At 37.1% G+C, this 22,842-nt stretch overlaps 1 protein-coding gene across 1 annotated transcript in view; it reads left to right on the top strand.

The window, feature by feature from the left end:
- Positions 1 to 22,842, top strand: part of ADGRA1 (adhesion G protein-coupled receptor A1) — a 465,281-nt gene that overhangs the window by 410,643 nt on the left and 31,796 nt on the right. Inside the window, 2 exon segments of the mRNA XM_043551597.1 lie at positions 1,798 to 1,881; positions 1,883 to 1,944. Coding sequence (XP_043407532.1) covers positions 1,798 to 1,881; positions 1,883 to 1,944 — 146 coding nt within the window.

The raw sequence follows: 22,842 nt of genomic DNA, 5'->3' as shown, positions 1-22,842 counted from the left end.
TTTCTGTTGCTTCTTTGATAGTGCAGTGAAACGGTTGCTATTTTATTGTACTATTTTATTAGGATCCACATTAATTTATATTGTTGGCCATATCTGTTGGTACATCAATAGGGAATGGAATTTTATCATCCCATATGGTGTCTGAACTTCACACATTTGTATATACTGACACCAGACTCATCCCTCATGCTCGTGCATTTGTTAATATATATTTTCTTGATATATTTTCTGAATAACCATACAATACACAGCCTCAGCCCTACACTGAAATAACTAGAACAATGTTATCAATTTAGTCCTTCATATTTTTCTGATTCTTTCTTCTCATTCCCGCCCCCCTTGGATTCATACTAGTACTCACTGTGTCCCTGCAAAACTCTTCTGTGAGCTGCACATGAAATAAACCTAGACAGCACTAGCCACTGAATTGGCAACATCTGCCAGCTGATGGTGCATAGATGTCTCATTCTCTTATTTCTGCTTCTCTCACCTCAAGCGACAGCCACTGTGAAGTCCATACTCTCCCCTGTCTAATGTGTCAGACAAGCCCAGGAAAAAAAAAGAATTCCAACAGCCTTTGCCTTGATTAATATTTGCTGTGCATATATATAAATATTACGATGTATTATTAAACCTAAATAAAATTCATGTTTTTTCTTTCTATCAATTATTTTTTTTCAACTTAAGCAAAAATGGAACTCTAGTTTAGATAAATCATTATAATAGGTTTGCGTTAGCTTTATTCAGTAATTCTCTGTATTCCTTAAAAATGTATGGGCTTTCCAATTATAGCAATATTTTACTTGTCACAGCAAAATGTCAGGTTATTGCTTCAAAAGTAACCTCATTTTATATAATCAGATGGAGACTTAGCTAATATAATAAAGCATTGTAGATTGGATAAAATTCCAATTACTATTTCCATAGTAATGAATAACAGTTACTAGCAGAGTAAACATGTTAGCATCTTAGCGTTGATGTTTTTGTTTTACTTTTAATGATACACACAGCACTTTATTGGAAAGATCAGGACAGCCACACTTTTAGGTTTGTACTTCCTTTTTCTTTTATTTCCATACTAAGTACTGTTTTAAAAGATGCAAATCTTTTTCACCTACTTTTGGCTATGGTGTGGCTAAAATGGCCAGTTTTTAAAGACACCAAAAATATTTTTTCTTAGCATGCCTGAGATGCTAGGATCCTATCCCAACCTACTAATGGGTCATTTCATCAGGTCCTACATGGCTGTACCTAGCTGAGAGGGAAAAGATATACTGCTTCCACAAAACTTACTAAAATTAATGCTGATAGTACAAATTCAGACAAAACGTTTGCCTTTTCATTGACCCCAGACTTGAAATTTGCATTATATGCAGCATAATTAGCAAAGCAGTGGCAGGTTCCTTGCTAACAAAACGTTGAGAATCAAGCTAATCTTCCATAAGCTTAAATTTGCACATTCAGTGAGTAGCCACTAATGATGCTCTCAGAAAACACATTTTATGTGTTCTGATTTCATAACACCTTACTGGGTGTCTCAGATATTAGCAATTATAATTTAAACATTAGTTTAAGTAAGAGATGCCACCTGCTTTTTAAATCATTTTAATTCTCTTGCACTGATTAGAAGTAACCAGAGAAATGCAAAAATGTTGTTAAGGTAATCACAAATTCAGTTCATTTAAAATAAAATTATTCTGGTTTACTTGTGCATTTGTACAATAGGCTTATGTTACAAAGTATTTTTGTTTTACTGGCCATTTGCCGATTTCTGTAACTATTACCCTCTTGTTTTAGGTTGGCATAGTATTGCATTATTCTACCCTCTCCACTATGCTATGGATCGGAGTAACTGCAAGGAATATTTATAAGCAAGTCACAAAAAAAAGCTCAGCCATGCCAAAATAGTGACCAAGCTTCTTATCCAAAACAGCCATTGCTCAGGTATGGACTAATAACATTAAAGGTTGATTTTTTTTTATCTGAGTGCCTAAGATTTGTTAACAATTCTAACTTTTTAAATAGTCTGTTGCATTATTTGCTGTCATCTTCAGTTGTGAAAACTATAGGTAAGACCACTGAAAACCTGAATCCCTCAGAGTACTACAGAAATGTCTGTTAAATATGTGGAAAAATCTGCCACTTTGCAGCACTGGTTATGGCTAACTTCACTCAAAACACTGAAATATATAGAAGTTATATACAGCTAGATTCTGATTCCCTTATTTATGCCAGATAGCACCTACCTCCCCAATGGATCCTGTTGATTTCCTATTGAGCCAAATACCGTGGCCCACTTGTGGAGTAAGGTACTATTCAGTGATCAGAAACTGGCCCATAATGGCCTTCACTTTCCCCTTATGCCCGCAAATCTTACTCATGCTCTTCTTCATTCCATAGAGATCTTATGCCAGTCCTCCCACCACCCATCTCACCACACACCAGAGATGATCCGTCACTACTTGAGAGATTGTCAAGATGCTCAGTAGAGGAGGCCATCTGGAAAGAATTCTTCTGAATTTACAGCAGCTGTAATTTCAAAAGAATTCTCACCAAGGGGGCATAATTTCATGAGAACTCAGTCCAAAATAGTAAATTCTGTACAAAAATGTCTAGAACAGCATTTTTTACTGAGAACATAAAATCTGTTATATGGCCTTGATAGGCCATGCTGTGTGAACATGAGCCAGACTGTTAACATTATATAGAAATATGCATTGTGCACATGTTCTGTAAAAAGATTTGTTTTATAACCCAGACCCCATTGAATGAAATCTTTATTACCGTCATTAGTTCTCTGCTTTTTAAAATATTTTCTTTCCAAAGACGAAGTTGATTAACACTTACATAAAATTTGTCTGGTGGAAAGGAGAAGACTCACACTGAAGGTTGGCTTTGTGTTAGGTATAAGCAAAGGCAAATGTTTTTGTTGAGAGTGAGTGCTAATCTGTGATTTACTATACCATTCTTCACAGATGTGAATTTCAGTCATTCAGTTATTTGCTCATGGCGAAATGAATAATTGTTAATTTTCAAGTACTGCAGTGAGGTTATTAAGGAAGAAAATTGTTTCAGGTTACACAGACCCAGTGTATTGTATGTTCTTCAAATTCAAATCCTGTTAGAGCTAGAAGAAAACAACAGACAATCAGGTTACAGAAAAGATTACTCTAATTAGAGCCCTTGTTCTGGCAATTGTATAGAGTTCCTCAGACAGTGAAAATAAATTGTAGGTATTTTAAACTTTGTAATAGAAACGATAGACCTACTTTTAGCTGTAAGAGCACATGTAAATAATTGTTTAATAGCTAACTAAATTTATTCTACAGTTAGTTTTCTCACTCAGAGCATCATATGTCCTAGAGATTCAACCACTGAAATGTCTGGTGTGATTCCATAATAGTTAGTACTAGTTTCAAAATAGTGAAGGATCTATTTCAAGTAGAAAATGGGCATGTTATGTGTAAAATTAAAAAATCCTTTAATTCAGAGAATGCCCAAACTCAGAATTAGTAATTGTTGTTCTTTTGGAAAGACAAAGATAATTTCATGGTCATTTTAATTTGGTTATTTTCAATAAAGTTAATATCTACAATATTCTGTATCATGTATCCAAAATATTTCCATAACATCCATTTGGTACTGCTTAAATTGTTACTATATTAATAAGAAATAGGTTTTAATGTTAATTTTTTGGACCTGAAAGCTGACATTGGCTGCTTTGTGTGTATGAAATATTTTCACATAAGTAAAGGATAATGAAATTTTTTCAGGACTGATTTTTCGTAAAAGCAAACAAATTACCTCAATTTTGGCACTCATAAATAATTGTGCTCACGTAAGAGAGGCTGAGTTGAGGCCCTTTTACTGCTACATATAAGAGCTGTCATTTGTAAAATGTAAATAATATGACCTGCAAAGGCAATTAAAAAAACTAGGAGGTAAATTGCTATCAGTAATTCAGGTTTATAAGTCTATTTTGGCTGGTATCTCTACCTCTTTCAAAAATGTCTGAGTGCATATCACATAAACTGCACAGTTTGCTGCTCTTCTACAAACTTTTCTTTCCTCAAAATGAATGTGTAGAGTTGACTGGCTTCCCAGTTTGCATATGGATGTTTTTACACCTTCTTAATGTACTCTTTCTATAGGAGACAAGGATATCTGTTGTGATTCACTGGAGGATTCTACTGCAGGAAATTAAAAAATAACTCAGTAGAACAGCATTTACCAAATATTTACCAAGAAATTTAAAAAAACCTAATGCATGTTTAAAAGGGCTTGATTCACCTTTTAAAGCAGTTGAAATAGTGGAAAATATTGAATAAATACCAAAGGGCCAAATTTTCAAAATGGAGACTCGACCTCTGTATGTGAAAAGACATTTGAGGTTACACATACAATTACTGAATTTATGTGTACAAATAATCAAGAGTCTATCTTGCCACTTACATGTACATTTTACCATTTGGGCATGCAGTTTTATACTAATTGTGTGCACAATTACAGGTATATATTTTCATCCTAATTGTGCCATTTTAAAAAAATTGACTCATAAATATACATTTGACCCAGAAAGATATGTTTATTAAATTCAATAATGTAAAAATCAGAGTAGACCTGTTGTGGTTTTTATCAAGTTTTTCTCTTGTCAGTTTTGCAGTAGATGAGTCTTTGAGATTTTGCAATACCATTTTATTGCTTTTATTGTAACTTGAATTTTATAACTTCTTTTTCATTCTATTCTTTGTTAAAATTCCACTTGCAAAAAGGTTTCTGCTTTATCACTATAGCATTTAATTTTAATTTTAAATTTAATTTTAAAGAATTAAAGTAAATGACAAATAGTATCTGATGTATTTCCTTGTAGGGTTGTTGTTTTTTTAAAAAGCACATATTTTGTCTGCTTCTTGACTGATGCTATGGGTGTTCGGTTGCCAAAAGAAATGCTGGCCATGTATAGATTATTTTCTTGTTATGTATAGGTACAGTGACCAAAACCAGAATGCTTTAGGAACCTAAAGGATATGCTTATTAAACTTGTACATTTTTACTGAAACTCACTCCTCCTAGGCAATATTATTTTGAGTGTAGTGACTTCTTCTCTGCATAGTTCAATGATTAAATATAAGCCCATAACTATTTAGTGAAAGAAACTCATTAACTCTTAACATTCTGGCATTTTCCAAACTGCCCTTCAGATTAATGTTTTAGAATGCTTACAAAACATGAATTAATGAATGCTTCACTGAATTTTGTGCAATTAAATTCTAACCATTAACACTGCAAAAATGAAGTCATTGCTGTACATGTGTTTATATAAACATAGTTTGTGATGTGCTTCAGAGTAAATGGAAATATATCAATCTATTCTGTCTATGTATGGCATTTGTAAAGTGCCCACCACTGTCCTGAAACATGAGGAGTACTTAGCTGGCAGACGAAACACCAACTCTTTGTCCTCTTCTAGTGGTTGGGTCTGGGCTTTGAAACTTGGCATCATCCCACTGTCAGGCATGGATAGGATCAGGTTGTGCACATGGTGCATACATGGGCTTCAAGGGTGGTCTCTTGGGACTGACCAGTTTAATTTGAACACTGCACAATATGTTTTAGAGAGACGTAGGAGGAGTGGGGAAAAATTGATCATTAAACAGCTCTGTTAGAATTATTACATTGTGGATGAGAAGAATAATATTAGACTACTATAAACTCGGTTAGTGTATCTGGAAATATGGGTGTTAACCTGTATAATTATACTGACATGGCAGACATATTTATAAATGTATAGAAGGATTGTGTAACTAGAGACTATTGCTAAATGTGTGTCATTTTAGATTAAAATAGAACCTCTGCAGTAAAAATGTGCCAAGCAAAGGTGATTATGTTTCAGCCTTTGTGAATTTTCTGTTTCATTATTCTACCCTGGCCCTGCTTACAGTGTTCCTGTAAGAACTAATAAAAAGAGCTTAAGTTTAAGCAACTAAGAATAGTATTACAGAAGCACTTATAAATATAAATGTAAATATTCCATGGAAATAGTATTTATGTGTTTATAAGTACAAGTATACTTTCAAGTACTTTCAACTCCTGTATTCCCTGCAATTATTTGGTCAATATATGGACTATGGCCTAAATAATATAGTACATAATGGAAGAGAAAGAAAAAGAGCAACAATTAAATTTTATTCATATATACAAATAAGCATGGAATAACAACGAAAAAATCTCTAAATGTAAATAAATGTATAAATTTACTTTCCTTAATAAATTTATTAATAAGAATATTACATACAGCATGTACATATGTACATATTATGTACAGCAATCATTCCATGAAGTGGGCATTTTTCTTCAATAACAACATAATCTCAAACATATCCTAAAGACAGTTCCTTCTTGGCAAAAGGATTCGTCCAGTATAACTGGATACTCTTGCCCCAGGAGCAGAGCTTGGCTCTTTGATATTAAATTTGATAAAAAGCATAACAACTGTTGATCCAGTTCATGCAATGGATCATTGGTCCAGTTGATCCAGTTCATGCAATGGATCATTGAGGAATTGCATCCCAAGAATTCTTAAGTCAGAGTCAGATGCAGATGCCCCTCTAATCATCAAAGCCATCAAAATTAGTGGCAGCTTTAGATGAAGTAACTTGATCTACAGGCTTCAATAAGGTGTCACAACAAACCAGATCTTTTTTTTTTAAAGTTCCTCTTTGTTTTTTCTCTTACCCTGATTCTGCAGCTAATGCAACTTAAGAAATAGGTATGACACAGGAATAACAACAAATGACTTAGTACTTTTGTTATTCACCACTACATCAAAGGTCAAAATATGCCTGAACCATTTTCTAAGTCCCTCCTTCAAATTATCTACCAAGCAAGAACTGCATTTTGGAGAAAACATGTAAAGTCTGGATTTTAGCACAAACCCAATAGGCAGAACGGCACCATAGAAAGACTTTGTTCTCCTCCCCCTATAGTTTGTCAAGTGTAGTGGAAATTGGGGACATCATGTCCAACTACTCACCTAGAATTCCAGCTCTGAGTTGGACAATTTTGGCAGCTGGAGATGCTGCATCACAATTTAAATCCTATTACTCATGTCATAAATGTGTGGAAAGCAATCAAATTCTGAATTCCGGCACACAGAGATAGGTTTGGGAATTGTTTTTCAAAGTGTGTCATTCACTGTCTCAGCAATCTTTGAACTTTGGTGTGTAGTGCAGAGCACTTACCTGCCACACTTCTAAAAAACACACTTGTATGAGGAGTTTTTGGCGAGAGCCCTAGAAGCATCAGTAGTTGCTACCATGTTGAGTGTGTATGAAAAACAGGTCCTGTTTGGTGGCAAGTACAATATACACTAACAGTCAGCAGTATTGCTTGACAAAACTTCATCAGTACTCACTGGGCTACATATATCAGAATCTGGTGAGTCCACTTCCTTACCAGCATCATCCTCCATTTCTTTACCCGCATCCTCTTTCTCCTGCTTTCCAGCATCATTCTCCAGCATCTGAAAACATACTGAAGGCTTTAACAAAATTGTTGCCATTGTCTGTGAGTACATCCGTTATTTGTATTGAGTCCAGATCAAACTGTTAGTGGATCTCAGTCAGTAGAGAAGAAATCTTGTTGTATGAATGTGTTCCAGCGAAGCATCAGAAACCTAGGACTGCTGATTCTCTTGTTAGGTTAATTGGGTCAGTCCAGTGACAGATAACACCCAGGTTTCCTTCCAAAAAGGAAGACAATTCATGGACAACATAAGGCAGAGATGCCAATTTGTTTTTAATTCTTTCAAGATCCAAGTTGTATTGTCCCACTAGCTTATGTTTTAATGTTTCTGTACACATAACAGTGGCCTTGGGAATCATTTTGCGAAGTAAAGTGTGAAAGCCACTCCCTTCAACAATCAACAGGGGCAGCATATCACTTATAGCAAAACTGAGAATTAGCTTATCTATTTTTTCTTTGGGCACTAGTCCATCACAGAGTGCAAGTAAATAATTTTGTATTAGTAATTAAATTAGTTCATTCAATTTTTTTGTTAGCTTTATTTTCCTCTCAGACATATTTATTATTTTCTCTTCAGATTTGTAAACCTTTTGAGCACACTACAAAGCCTATCTCTTTACTTCTTTTTTTAAGACTGCTGAGGAGGGTGTGGGCTCAGTATGTATGTTTAGTGGCAGTCTTTCTGTTAATGGTGTGTATTTTAGTTGATTGGGTAGGTACCTAGAGCACCTAGGATGGGCACCTATAGTTAAATTTTAAAAATTTGAACAAATTAATTAATTAATTATAGGGCCAGAGCACCGCCCTCCCCCTCCCTCTTTGGAAAAGCTTGGGAATTGTTTGCAAGACAAACAGGTCTCCTGGTTTCCTCCCCTCTCCCTCATTCGCTGGATGCCTGGCGGGGGACTAACCTTGCAAACCCTAGCTCACATAAATAGTCCCATTGCTGCTTGTCATCAAATACAGCCCTACTTGCTAAGCAGGCCCAAGTTGTTCAATGAATGAGACCATGGAGCTTTGTCTTGTTCATTATGCAGTGTACAAAATATATATCTTCCAAGATGCCCACTGAATGCAATAAGGCATCTAGGGGTCGCTGCTTCAGACACTGCATTCCTACAGAGCACTTTACAGTATATAGCTCTTTATGAATGGGCAATATGTCCTTCCTTTGCTAAACATCTTATCAAGGTTAGCATTATTGTCATTAAAAATGTACATGTGCAATTTTCTGCAGGTTGTAACGCACCCAAATTAAATCAGTTTTCACCAGAACACTCAGAAGCACTTCTCAGTGAGCACTATTGACCTGCCAAATTTAAATTTTCTTTGGCACTAATTTAAAAATAAGTGTGTATTTATAATTTAAGAACAATTAATGGGGAAATGTTCATATTTTCACTTTCCAAAAAATGACTAAACCATTTAACATAAACTTTTCATTTAAAAAATCACCTTTGGGCACAGTGCAAGCCTGGAAAATTTCAACTCAAAAATCAGAGTTGAGTGTATACTATGAATGATTGAAAACAGTGGGCTAGAATGGAAATGTTTAGGCAATTTTAATTCCAGTTGTCACTCAAACTTTCAGACATGAGAATGGGTTCCTATACAGTGTGTGTGTGTGTGTACACATGTGTGCAGGTGTGTGTATATATGTATATATATATACACATATATATTTACACACACACAATATTGGCTGACATGGAATAGACTATCAGAAATCATATAATTAATTAGAAAATAGGATTGATCACAAAGAGAAAAGCTAATCTGAAAGCTCACTAAAAGTTACAGTATAACTTTAGATTTTATGTTCCTACATAAATTCCATTGGATTCTTCAGTTTTATCTAAAAGATGAGGCCAAAAGGCTTTCCCCATCATATCATTATCACTCTGAAGCAAATCAACCACAAAACCTACTTAATTTCTAATCAAATCACTAAATTACAGATACTCTTTTCCAGAACCCACACTTATGAAATACATTAATATGCATCAGTGCTCCTTTAATCCTTTCGAGGATATAATGTTATCTTTAGTTCTCTCAGGTACCCTAAAGTGAGTCATTGATATCCAGCTATATACGTCTAGCACTTAAACTTGTCTACTGCATTTACCTTTTGCAGTGAGAGAAGTCTTGCTAAGTGTCAAAGTTTAGAAAATCTCCCCCATCACTCTTTGACATCTGGTAACAAGTCCTTCACTAACCCTCTGGCCTTGCAGCTCAGTTCTTTTCACGGGGCTCTAAATGATGCCATGGGGGGTCAGGTCCTTTACTTAACTTCTGGTCCCATAGATTTAGCCTTGCTTGTTTCAGTGTGAATCATATGAAGCAATGGAGGCATGGCTCGAATACTGACAAGCACAATATTTAAGTCACTGGCGCAAGTGGGTTTAAAGTTTTACAGCTATATGTTAATGCATTCGCCAGGTTGTGACTACCCAGAGAGACTGGATGCAGCTGGATGCAAGTCAAATTGGCTGCAACTTTTGTTCTATTGGTTTATTTGCTTATTCAATCGTCTTTTTTTGTTCAGTTTGAACAATGTGCAATAGTAATTACCTCACTGCAGAGATTGTGGGTCATCTGGGGCACATATATCAGAGCTGGGTGCCCTAAGGGTCTACCCTTGTGACTGGCAAACCACATCCTTCTTATAGATCAACCCTCCACTCACTGCAAATGATGAATATTGAAGGCAGCTTCCCTGATCCGGCTGTTGCCCTAGATCCTAGTTTATCAGCAAGGATTACCAACCAAGGTTGTTGTTGTTTTTTTAAAAAAGGCCAAATTGGGAGGTGAGGTAAATATTGTGTAAGTTGCAGACCGATGAATTGTTGTGAATGGGTATAATTCAGTGGAGTTTGGGAGGAAGTAACGAAAAGCAGCTAAGAAGTGGTTATGAAATAAAGCAGGATGAGCCTGAATCTAATTATGCTGAATGGTGTATGCGCCTCATTTATTTTTACCTTATTAAACCCTCTTTTGTTCTTTTCCTTCTACCCCCTTCCTGTTTCACCCTTTACTGTGTTAATTACATCTGTTTACATGGTGTTTTACATTAACTTACATATAATTGCCTTATACCACCCTGTGGCACTCCTCAGTTTGGCCGCTTGCAGTATGTTTAAGCTACATCATAAAAACACATCTGTGCAATTTTTCTGGACTCTAAGGAAGGCATTAAATGTTTAGAATTCTGGTAACTGAGTCAAAGCATGTATAAGCATAAAAAGTGCTCCTTTAACTTTTCAAGAGTCTTATAGTTAGTTCTCTGAGGCACAATAATAGTCACTTACCAGTATATCTAGTATATTGAGTATATCTAATATACTTGAAGTTGCAAGTTCCTTTAGCAAGAGATCTCACTGATCTCAGGGTCTAGGAAATTTCCCATATCAATGTATAGCTCATGGGTGCAAAGTCATCCCTAATGTAATACCAATCAATGTAATGAAGTTATTTTGGGATGAATTTTGGCCAAGGGTGATAGATCCTCTAGTAAATGTCTGGACTTTGCATTTTGGATCCTTTCGTAGATGTGTGGATATTTCTCTTCTCGGCCATGTTCACATCTTTAGTCCTGCCATCTTCAGGTGAAATCATATGAAGTGGCATAATTCACACCCTGACAGACACAGACTGTACTAGCCCCTTGGCACCAGTGGCTCTGAAATGTATGCAGTTAAGCTCTAGTGCATTTTTCATTAGAAATGGATCTTATGAATTTATGTCTCCTAGTGTAAAAGGAGGGAGAGGGGTCACCAGATAAGCATCAGTTACTGCCTATTGTTTTCCTCTTTCTTCTGTGTTCTTAAATGTTATTTTCTCTTATCTTCCTTTATGGAAGCCACTTTCATCGTACAGTGACCATACCAGTCCTCATTTATAAAGCCTTGACTGGTTATCCCAAAGACTGTCTGCCTTTCCCTTCCCAGCCCTCTACAACTTACCTACATGGGAAGGTAAGATCCCATGGAAAGCAAGTCTAAGGGGAAAAACAATTGAAGACAGTTGGCAGTTTTTCAAAGAAACATTATTAAGAGCACAACAGCAAACTATCCCATTGCTTAGGAAAGATGGGAAATATGATAAGAGAGCACCTGGCTTAACCAGGAGATCTTCAAGGATCTAAAAATAAAAAAAAGAGTCATACAAAAAGTGGAAATTAGGTCAAGTTACAAAGGATGAATATAAACAAATAACACAAGTATATAGGGACAAAACTAGAAAGGCCAAGGCACAAAACAAGATCAAACTAGCTAGAGACATAAAGGGTAACAAAAATATTCCACAAATACATTAGAAACAGGAGGAAGAGCAAGGACAGGGTAGGCCCATTACTCAATGAGGGTGGCGAAACAATAACAGAAAATGTGGAAATCGCAGCGGTTGCTTAATGATTCTTGTTTCAGTTTTCACCAAAAAAGGTTGGGGGTGATTGGACGTCTGTGAATGCCAGTGAAAATGAGGTAGGATTAGAGGCTAAAATAGGGGAAGAACAAGTTAAAAATTACTTAGACAAATTAGATGTCTTCAAGTTAAGGATGAATTCAAACAGGTACAGGGAAGGGCTCCTAGGATGATCTGAGGAATGGAAAACCTGTTTTATGAAAGGAGACTCAAAGAGCTTGGCTTGTTTAGCCTAACCAAAAGTAGGCTGAGAGGAGATACAATTGCTATCTATAAATATATCAGGGGGATAAATACCATGGTGGGAGAAGAATTATTTAAGCTCAGTACCAATGTGGACACAAGAACAAATGGATATAAACTGGCCGTCAGGAAGTTTAGACTTGAAATTAGACGAAGGTTTCTAACCTTCAGAGGAGTGAAGTTCTGGAACAGCCTTCCAAGGGAAGCAGTGGGGGCAAAAGACATATCTGGCTTCAAGACTAAGTTTGATAAGTTTATGGAAGGGATGATATGATGGGATTGCCTAATTGTGGCAATTAATTGATCTTCGACTATTAGCGATAGATATGCCCAATGGCCTGTGATGGGATGTTAGATAAGGTGGGATCCGAGTTACTACAGAGAATTCTTTCCTGGGTGTCTGGCTGGTGAGTCTTGCCCACATGCTCAGGGTTTAGCTGATCACCATATTTGGGGTTGAGAAGGAATTTTCCTCCAGGGCAGATTGTCAGAAGCCATGGGGGTTTTTCACCTTCCTCTGCAGTGTGGGGCACGGGTCACTTGCTGGAGGATTCTCTACACCTTGAAGTCTTTAAACTACGATTTGAGGACTTCAATCGCTCAGACATAAGTTAGGGGTTGTTACAGAAGTAGGTGGGTGAGATTCTGTGGCCTGCGTTGTGCAGGAGGTCAGATTAGACGATCATAATAGTGCCTTCTGACCTTAAAATCTATGATTCTATGAAGTCACAAGGGCCTGATGAACTGCATACTAGAATTCTCAAGGAGCTGACTGAAGAGATATCTGAGCCATTAGCGATTATCTTTGAAAAGTCATGAAAGATGGGAGAGATTCCAGAGGACTGGAAAAGGGCAAATATAGTGCCAACCTATAAAAGGGAAATAAGGAGAATCCAGGGAATTACAGACCGGTCAGCTTAACTTCTGTATCTGGAAAGATAATGTAGCAAATAATTAAGGAATCAGTTTGCAAACATCTAGAAGATAAGGTGATAAGTAACAGTCAGCATGGATTTGTCAAGAACAAATTGTGTCAAACCAACCTGATAGCTTTCTTTGACAGGGTAACTAGTAACTAGCCTTGTGGAAGGGGGGAAGTGGTAGATGTGGTATATCTTGACTTTTGACACTGTCTTGCATGACCTTCTCATAAACAAACTAGGGAAATGCAACCTAGATGGAGCTACTATAAGGTGGGTGCATAAATGGTTGGAAAACCATTCCCAGAGAGTAGTTATCAGTGGTTCACAGTAATGCTGGAAGGGCATAACGAGTGGAGTGCCACAAGGATTAGTTCTATTCAATATCTTCATTAATGATTTAGATAATGGCATAGAAAGTACACTTATAAAGTTTTGCAGATGATACCAAGCTGGTCAGTGTTACAAGTGCTTTGGAGGATAGGATTATAATTCAAAGTGATCTGGACAAACTAGAGAAATGGTCTGAAGTAAATAGGATGAAATTCAAGAAGGACAAATGCAAAGTACTCCACTTAGGAAGCAACAATCACTTGCACACATACAAAATGGAAATGACTGCCTAGGAAGGAGTACTGCAGAAAAGGATCTGGGGGTCATAGTGGACCACAAACTAAATATGAGTCAACAGTATAACACTGTTTCAAAAAAAGCTAACATCATTCTGGGATGTATTAGGAGGAGTGTTGTAAGTAAGGCACGAGAAGTAATTCTTCTGCTTTACATCGCGCTGATTAGGCCTCAACTGCAGTGTTGTGTCCAGTTCTGGGCACCACATTTCAGGAAAGATGTGGGCAAATTGGAGATAATCCAGAGAAGAGCAACAAACTTGATTAAAGATCTAGAAAACATGACCTATGAGGGAAGATTGAAAAAATTGGGTTTGTTTAGTTTTGAAAAGTGAAGACTGAGAGGGGACATAACAGTTTTCAAGTACATAGGAGGAGGGAGAAAAATTATTGTTCTTAACCTCTGAGGATAGGACAAGAAGCAATGGGCCTAAACTGCAGCAAGGGAGGGTTAGGCTGGATATTAGGAAAAGCATCCTAATTGTCAGGGTGACTAAGCACTGGAATAAGTTGCCTAGGGAGGTTGTGGAATCTCCATCATTGGAGATTTTTAAGAGCAGGTTAGACAAACACCTGTCAGGGATGGTCTAGATAATACTTAGTCCTGCCATGAGTGCAGGGGACTGGACTAGATGACCTTTCGAGGTCCCTTCCAGTCCTATGATTCTATAACTCATGGATATTGCAAGTAATAGCGAATGCTGCAACTAACAAAGCCCAGAGCAAAATGCTCAGGAGCCATAGTCAGGGCGCTCCCCCTGTAGGACCCTTGGCTGCGGAACTCTCTTCCACAAGAAGTCAGGATGAGCTGGAGTCTCACCACCTTTATGTCTAAATGGAAGGATGAGTCTCTTTGAATAAGCTTTCTCATAGTCATAGTAATGGTGGATTAGCCCAATGATTTTTGATCCCAGTGAAAAATCTGTGATACCTAGCTTCTAGGTGATGGCATATTAAAAAATACATTGACAGTAATAATTATTATTTATTATGTGTACTGAGGTTCCATGTAACAGCCTATTTATGCTAAGCACTGTACATAGGAATACAGCAGAATACAATAAAATATTCACAATTTTCATATATACATTATATACACTTTTGTGTTGATGTCTAGTTTCGGGGGAAAACTTTTTTTTCCCAATTTCTAGGCTTACTGGTATGTTATTCCTGCATGACTTTTGCCTGACCACATGTCCTAGCCAAGTACACTCTTTTATTTAGAGGACAACATAGTTTGGACCATTAATGTGAATTCTAGCATTGGTAGAGTTAGTCTCTTCCACCCAAGTTTGGTACAGTAGAAAAGCAAGGAATATAACTAAAGCCACAGTATAAGTATGCTTCTCATGTTAGCTGTGGAAAATCTTAAGAAGAAGTTAATACTAGAAACTTGTCTCTTTTTCTCCAATAATTGTAATGTATATTTTTAGATCATTTTCCAATTGTGCTGTAATTGGGTTAATTCATTATTGAACAATGGAAATGTTAGCAATTCTCATGTATTTTCCCAGGCTTCCACATTGCTTGAATACCAGAAGCCTCTTAGCGGACAAAATGCATAATAGCTACTTTTAGACACATTCTCTACATTTCGGTAGCCCATATAGCTCTTGGCTTGAAGCTTAATATGTTTGCCAACAAAGTCCTTGCCAGATTGCTGAAATACAATATGGCCTCTTCAATTTTTGCACTGGCTAAAGCACAGTAGATGAAAATGTATCATAGAAGATACAGTACTTTACAAGAAAGGTTTTTTTGTTACTAATCCATTATATATTGAAATATGAATCACAGTAGCTAACAACAACTAATATAAACTGAAGAAGAAAATCTGTGCCAGGATACTATATTTCAATTCACTTAGGTATTTTGTTTTTGTTTATCAGATATAAATATATTCAGCAAAATTATGCCTTTCAGTAATAGTTTCAGATTCAGTATTTATGATGTATATAATGTGCAATAATAAAAGGTGGTCTAATACCATGTCTTTATGAGATGATTGGTAATTTGGATCTACAATGAAGTTTGTCCTCTGTATTAGAAGAACAGTGAATAAACTACTTACTACAGATCTATACAGATGGTTTACAGGTACTTCAAAGAGAAAGTTATGTAGGTAAATTCCTTACTTGTAAACAAGATACTTAACTGCTTTGCCAAGTATGTATATCTCCTGGACACCTTCTTTGAGCTATCAGTTGGGAAAGCAGATGACTTGAAGGAGAGTATGCTTTAAAATCTCCCAAATTCTGAAAGCATGCAGTGCATCTGTACAAACTTTTTAGCAGAGAAAAAAATGAGGCAACATATGGGTGATGCACAGTCATTTTACTAAGAAAAAGATTAAAGGTTAGGCTTAGGGTGCTTGTAACATGGAAACTATTAAAGCTATCATCATGGTTTAGATCAGTTGTTAGTTGAATTCATGCTTCCAAAATGACATAGGTTCAGTGGGATTTCTGCTGTGATTTTGTCAAGTTGGATAGACTCATAACCACAAACTGCTGCTCTGGAATACTACAATTTGAGTGGATGTTTTCGTGCTTTTATCACAAATACACATCTACATATTTCCTAGAAATTCAGAATTCTTGTAATCCTAGCACATCTCTCTACAGTTTCCAGACTCTGTTCTAGTCATATATGTAATTGTAGAGGATAGAGTAAGACAGATAAAATTACAACTTTAATGTGCTGCTCCAGGCAAAATGTAAAGGGGTAATTGTAAACTTTGCAAGTTCTGAAAATCCTTGAAGATAATATATTCAAACTTCAGCGGGGGCTTTGCAGAAAATCCTGTCAGATTTGGAGACTCTAGATATTTTCTGTGATGAATGCAGTGTTGCATAGGTAGAGACTTGATTATGCAAAGAGTGGTAAGGACAAACACATAAGAATACATTTCATATGTTTATATTGCGGATACTGCCATAATAAAAACAAAGATTTGTGACATACGTGATCAACCATTCCTCTCTATAGGGAATAATATTCACTACAGTTACAGAAAAGACCATTTTGACATTCATTGCCAATGATTAGTACAGCTACCATTTATTAAGGAAATTAGAAAAAGAATTTATTGGCTTATTTAAATAAAATATAGGATAAAAATTATTGCTTATGAAAACTATCAATATGTGGCAGAAGATGGTACAACTCCATAGCTGGTATGCTGTGAATAATGGAGTTAGAATTTTCCAATATATCGTCCAATTAGAACTTTTCAACTGTGTGTATGTGTAAGGGTATGTGTGCAGGAGAGGAGGGGCTAAACAGTGAAGTGATTAAAGAATTAGTGTGGCAAGATGTGATTCAAGGAACTAAGTATAATATGTGATTGACACGCTGCAACATTTCAGAAACTTGGAACGCAGTTAGCCAACAATTAACGATATGTGATTCAGTAATCAATCATAATTGATGATTACACAAGGAGTAATGGTCTCAAGTTGCAGTGGGGAAGGTTTAGGTTGGATATTAGGAAAAACTTTTTCACTAGGAGGGTGGTGAAGCACTGGAATGGGTTACCTAGGAAAGTGGTAGAATTTCCTTCCTGTGAGGTTTTTAAGGTCAGGTTTGACAAAGCCCTGGCTGGGATGATTTAGTTGGGGATTGGTCCTGCTTTGAGCAGGGGGTTGGACTAGATGACCTCCTGAGGTCCCTTCCAACCCTGATATTCTATAATTCTATGAATTGCAATACTGTACAAGCATTATATGTTTATGACAGCATAACATAAATGTACAGAAAGGCTATAGCATTTTGATCGTGCATTACAGTTAATTTGTTAAGCGCTTGTGGATTCAAGGTGTTATAAGATACCAAGAGAAATTATTGTATAGAATGCAGTATATGGAACAAAGGGTTATCTTAAAAAGACATTGTCAATCAAAAGTAGTTATCTCTTGTGTGTGTGTGTGTGTGCATGCAATTTCCTTTTCAATAATTTATTGAAATATGCTGTTACATTTCAAAATATTTTGCTTGGCTTTATCATGAAAAGAAAATAGTACTATTATCAGGAAATATACACTGGAAAGAAAATACTCTGATGCTGTGCCCCAGTTGTATATGTGTATGGCTACAGTATGTGTGGCTATAGATAGTATGACCTGGAGTAATATCAGTATCTTTTAATATGGCCAGTGGACCATTGCAAATAGTACAGCTCCCTAGGTGGCACAGTTTAATACACAATTTCTGTATAATACTATGCTTGTCTGTAAGGTGCTACTGTACTTAAATCTCCCAGTTTTCTGGATCTGTCCAGGTGGAGTCTGCTGAGAACCCAAGGAGGGTTGGAGGAACAAAGGTGGTTTTATGCATCAGAGGCTGGTTCAGTTTCCAGCACAAGTAAGGGTTGTCTTAGGGCTGTTCTAACTTGTGCCAGTTGGTAGTAACCCCCCAAGAGGTATTTACACCAGCTGAATATTGCCCCCTTCCCTTGGCCACACCTGCCACTGGCCATGCCCCCTTTAATGAGGGGACTGATAGAGGATGATGTAGAAACAGTTGTGCCAACTCTACTCAACTCAGGAATTTCTCAGTGTGGGGAATATCCTCAGCTGCTCAGCTAAGGCAGTTTGCAGCCCGGAGGATGTGGCCCAAGGTGAATAGGAGGACAGAGGACAACTAGCATGTAAAATGTTTATTTGCTTCATCATCTGTTGCCAGTTCAAATGAGTTGGAAGTTTTAGATCAATCCCACGTGGACAGGTGTCACATCACAGTTGGCACTAACTGGCCTCTTTTTGGCAGTCTCTGCCAGGAGACCAAAGTTGAAATGGGCAGAAGACCTTGGCTTACTTTCAGTCTGTGAAGGTCCTCCCTCCATAAAAGGATTGAGCAGGTTGGTGAGATAATGTTGTGCAGTTTATGGCGTAGTTTCCCGTGTGATAATCTGCATTGAGAACAGAGTAAATAGAGCATTTCAGTCTGTAAATGCTGTCAGTTCAGGACATTTCACAAATAGTAAATACAATTAAAAATTAAAGAACAAGTAAACACACAGAGGAGGTGAATGATCATGAGATAGCTACACACTGGTGTCCTGTAATGCATTCAAACCAAAGTATAATTCACCTATAGTCACCAGAGAAGATTACAGGACTTCATGATTATTAATTACACAATGCAGTGTGTGGTGGTTACTGTTGTAAGTGCTTTTGTATTCACGTCTGTATTGGCAGGAAGCAAATACTATGCTTAAGGTTGAAATCTATCTTCCATTTTAACATCCTTTTATTTGGTTGCTCATAACCTCCTCTGACAGATTCACTTGGGGCTGGAATTTTCCATGCTTAATCTCCAGCCAAAAGTGTGTGTATTTGGCTGGCTGGTTTTGGTGTTTGGGGGAAAAGGTTTGAATTAAATTAGCTCAATTGTTTTTGAGTTATGGGAGCTTGTAAAAATACACTTGTCCCCATATGTTCCAGATGGCATTTTTGTGCTTGTACATTGTAAGTGGTCGAAGCTAGCAAACCTGTCTTTTTTTATAATCTTCATTAAGAATCCTGATGTGACAAATGAAGTGGGGGTAGCTCTCTTTTATGGACATCCAGCCAGCCAGTTAGCTATAAAATCCCTGTTAGTAGCTGTTCTCTACTTGCTTTACCTGTAAAGGGTTAAAAAGTCGATAGGTAAAACGAAGGGAGTGGGCATCTCACCAAAAGAGTCAATGGGAAGACTAGAACTTTTTAAAATTGGGGAAAAACTTCCCCTTTGTCTGTCTGTGCTGTTCTCTCGGAGAGCAGGGACAGGGCTGGAACTGTGCTGTAAAAAACTTTGAGCCAGGTATGAAAAATCATCAGATTATACCTAGAAACTACTCATTTGAAACCCCAGATATGTAAGTAGATCAGGAAATGTCTAGGAAGATGTGATTAGGTTTATCTCTTTTATTTCTTTATGGCTTGTGGACTCCTCTGTGGTAACCCCCAAATGCTTTTGTTTTGTTTGTAACCATTAAGCTGGACCTCAAGAAAACCATTCTTGGTGCTGAATTATTATATTTGCTCTTTTGAAATCTAGCAATAGCCTAAGTTCCAGATGTATTTTCTTCTGTTTTTAATAAAATTTACCTTTTTTAAGAACAGGATTGGGTTTTTGCGTCCTAAGAGGTTTGTGCACATGTTTAATTAGCTTGTGGCAACAGCTGATTTCTTTTGTTTTTCTTTCTCAGCCCTTCCCCGGATGGGGGGTGAAAGGGCTTGAGGGTACCCCACAGGAAGGAATTCCCAAGTGCACCTTCCTGGGTTCCCAAAGGGGTTTTTGTGCACTTGGGTGGTGGCAGCATCTACCCATCCAAGGTCAGAGAAAAGCTGTAACCTTGGGAGTTTAATACCAGCCTGGAGTGACCATTAGTAATTTTTAGAATCCTTGCAGGCCCCCACCTTCTGCACTCAAAGTGCCAGAGTGCGGAATCAGCCTTGACACCAAATATGAAGACATCTGAATTAAAATTTCACCTGTAGTTTTAGAGGTATGAATGTTTAAAGTTGGAATATGCACAAAGCTATGGAGTATTTTAATTTTAAAGTATTTTAATTTTAAAGTATTTTAGAGTATTTTAATTTGATTTTCATGACACCCTAAAGGTAAATCCATTTAAAATGCCTGGCAGGCATCAAATCATTTTATATTGCCCTTAAACCATTAAAGCTGTAAGCAACAAAACCACCTTTAGATAGCGAGGTGCTTAAGGCCTTAAAGTGTAAGGTGACTCAGCATTTAAGACTGCTTTTAGTGCATATCTACCTCAAGCGCTTTACATCTAAAGCATTTTTGTTTGCTTTTTGCATTTATATTCACTTTTCTTTTAACTTCAAAAAAAATAGGAAAACTAAATGCTATAACTAAAGTTAATGCAACACTGGCCTTGACAAATGAAGATTTCTTATGCAATATCCAGACTTATAATAATAAATATTAAAACATAAGTGCTGAAAGGATATAAACCCTCATGCTTCAGCGCATAAGCCAACCACTGACCATTGGATGTTAAGAGGAAAGCTGGGGGAAGATTACTCCATAACTGACTACAGCATTGTTTTTTACACCTTCCTCAGAAGCAGCTGATACAGGCCACTGTCTCATACAGGATACTGGAGTAGATGGGCCTGATCCAATATGGCAGTTCTTGTATTCTTAACATTAATTCCATGATGTTGTACATAGGAAAATACTACTATGTGCTTTTAAATGTTTACATTAACGTTTTAATTTTTATACTGTTGTGTACCATAAATTTTACATCTTAACTTATACGTCTTGTGCAACATGATGGAATTAGTTTTTTGAATTTCTCAGCTGTAATCTCACATTGATTTTACTTACCACATTTATTATACAATGCTATGGGAGTACATTGCACTTTACAAACACATTTAGGCAAGTTCCCCATCTGGAGGAACATACACTGCAATTGGGACAGGCACAATGCAGAGGACCGAAGGGCTAGGAATGAGGGCAAATGAAAGAGCCAGTGAAAAAAATGGGCTTGAAGAGGCACATGGGGAGAAGGAAGTTTGGCACAGAAAAAAGAAGCTGTTTCAAGTGTAGGGCCAGTGTGTAAAAAGGCAGAAAACGGAGTGGGCAAAGAATGCTGTAGAGAGAGAAAGAGAGAGAGAGAGAGAACCGAGAAGGCCTTCGGCTTGAGACAGAGTGCAGGTGGAAACAAAGGTTGATGTGGTCATGGGGAGAACTGTCCACATCCTCAAAGGTAATAATGACAATATAATGCAGTAAATGAGAGGAAGGTTGAAGGGATTTGAGGATGGGATGATGCTAATGGAATACAGAAGAGGTAGAAAATGTTAGCTGCGGTAACATAAGGGGGAACAGGGAGGGGATTTAGGGGGGTGCAGAAATCAAGGCAAGAGATTATGACTATGATTAACATTTAGATAGTGCTTGATATCAAAGCTCCCAACATTCACTAATAATTGAGATAATAAATCATCCCCTTTATTGACAAAGGGTATAGTCAACTAATTCACTGTATGTGTCATTTGATGTTAAGAATGTTTGGGAGACCAAATAACCAAGCTCAGCCAAATTTATTGTCTGAAGACAATCCAACACAGTACAGGAAAGAAGGGGATAATACATCACCAGTCCTTCCCAGGAGGCGAATTCATGCAGCATGTTCAGTTCATCTTCACAGAAGATGTGCTTCCGAGATGCCCCTTTAAACTAGCCATCTTTTATAGGAAGGCTCTTTACAAGTTGCAGTACACTGATCATGTCACTTAATGTGTAAGTTTAATTAACCAACTTTGTGCCAGCTTTGCCTTTGGTGCCTCCCTATACTTTACCATCTTTTGTTTGAATATTAAATTCCAGATGTTAAGGGGTATGAAGATACTCCCTAGCACAAAATATTCAAAAATCTTACCTTATTGTCTTATGCTACATTGTACCTTTGTTTCATAACACTCGTCGATCTAGTTTTTGCCATCTTTTGTATTTTCTTAAACCAAGTGCTGAGCTATACTTGTCCCAGGGCATCATGGGATATATGCCCCTAAGCATAAGTGAGCAAGAATAAATAAAGTACAATTTAGCACTGTTATCCAACCCAACACACATATATATTACATTAATACCATGTGCATAATACCTATTAATATGGTATATGTATAAGTGCGTGAATATACCCTATATGCATTAGCTAATGCCTTGTTTGTGGGCTAGGTCCTAGGCTGCAGGGACCCTCATCAATCAGGTAAGAGGAATTTTCGTGGCAGAAAAGGGGAAATGGAAAGAGAAAGCAGGAGTGTAGTGCTACCAACCCTCGCCATTTTATCATGAGCGTCATGATATTTTGTGTCTTCCTTAAAGCCCCAGCCACTGGAGCCATGTGATTAAATGAGAACTTCAATTTCTGTTTAAAAACAAAAGTTTCTAGCCCTCATGGCTGGGGAGAAAAGCATGAAAATATGACCAGTGTGTACGCTAAAGGCACAGAAACCAAAAGGAAAACAAGAACCAAAAATACATTATTTTTTTAAATATCTCATGATTTTGGAGACAGTCATGCTTTTGGGGGGTGGGGGGAGCTAACTCCTAGTTTCAGTCTTTTAGTGGGCCATGTG

Source organism: Chelonia mydas, chromosome 7, assembly GCF_015237465.2.
Source record: "Chelonia mydas isolate rCheMyd1 chromosome 7, rCheMyd1.pri.v2, whole genome shotgun sequence".
In the NCBI taxonomy this organism is placed as follows: Eukaryota; Metazoa; Chordata; order Testudines; family Cheloniidae; genus Chelonia; species Chelonia mydas.
The sequence above is the reverse complement of the archived record's forward strand: the minus strand, read 5'-3'. Positions and strand labels throughout refer to the sequence as shown.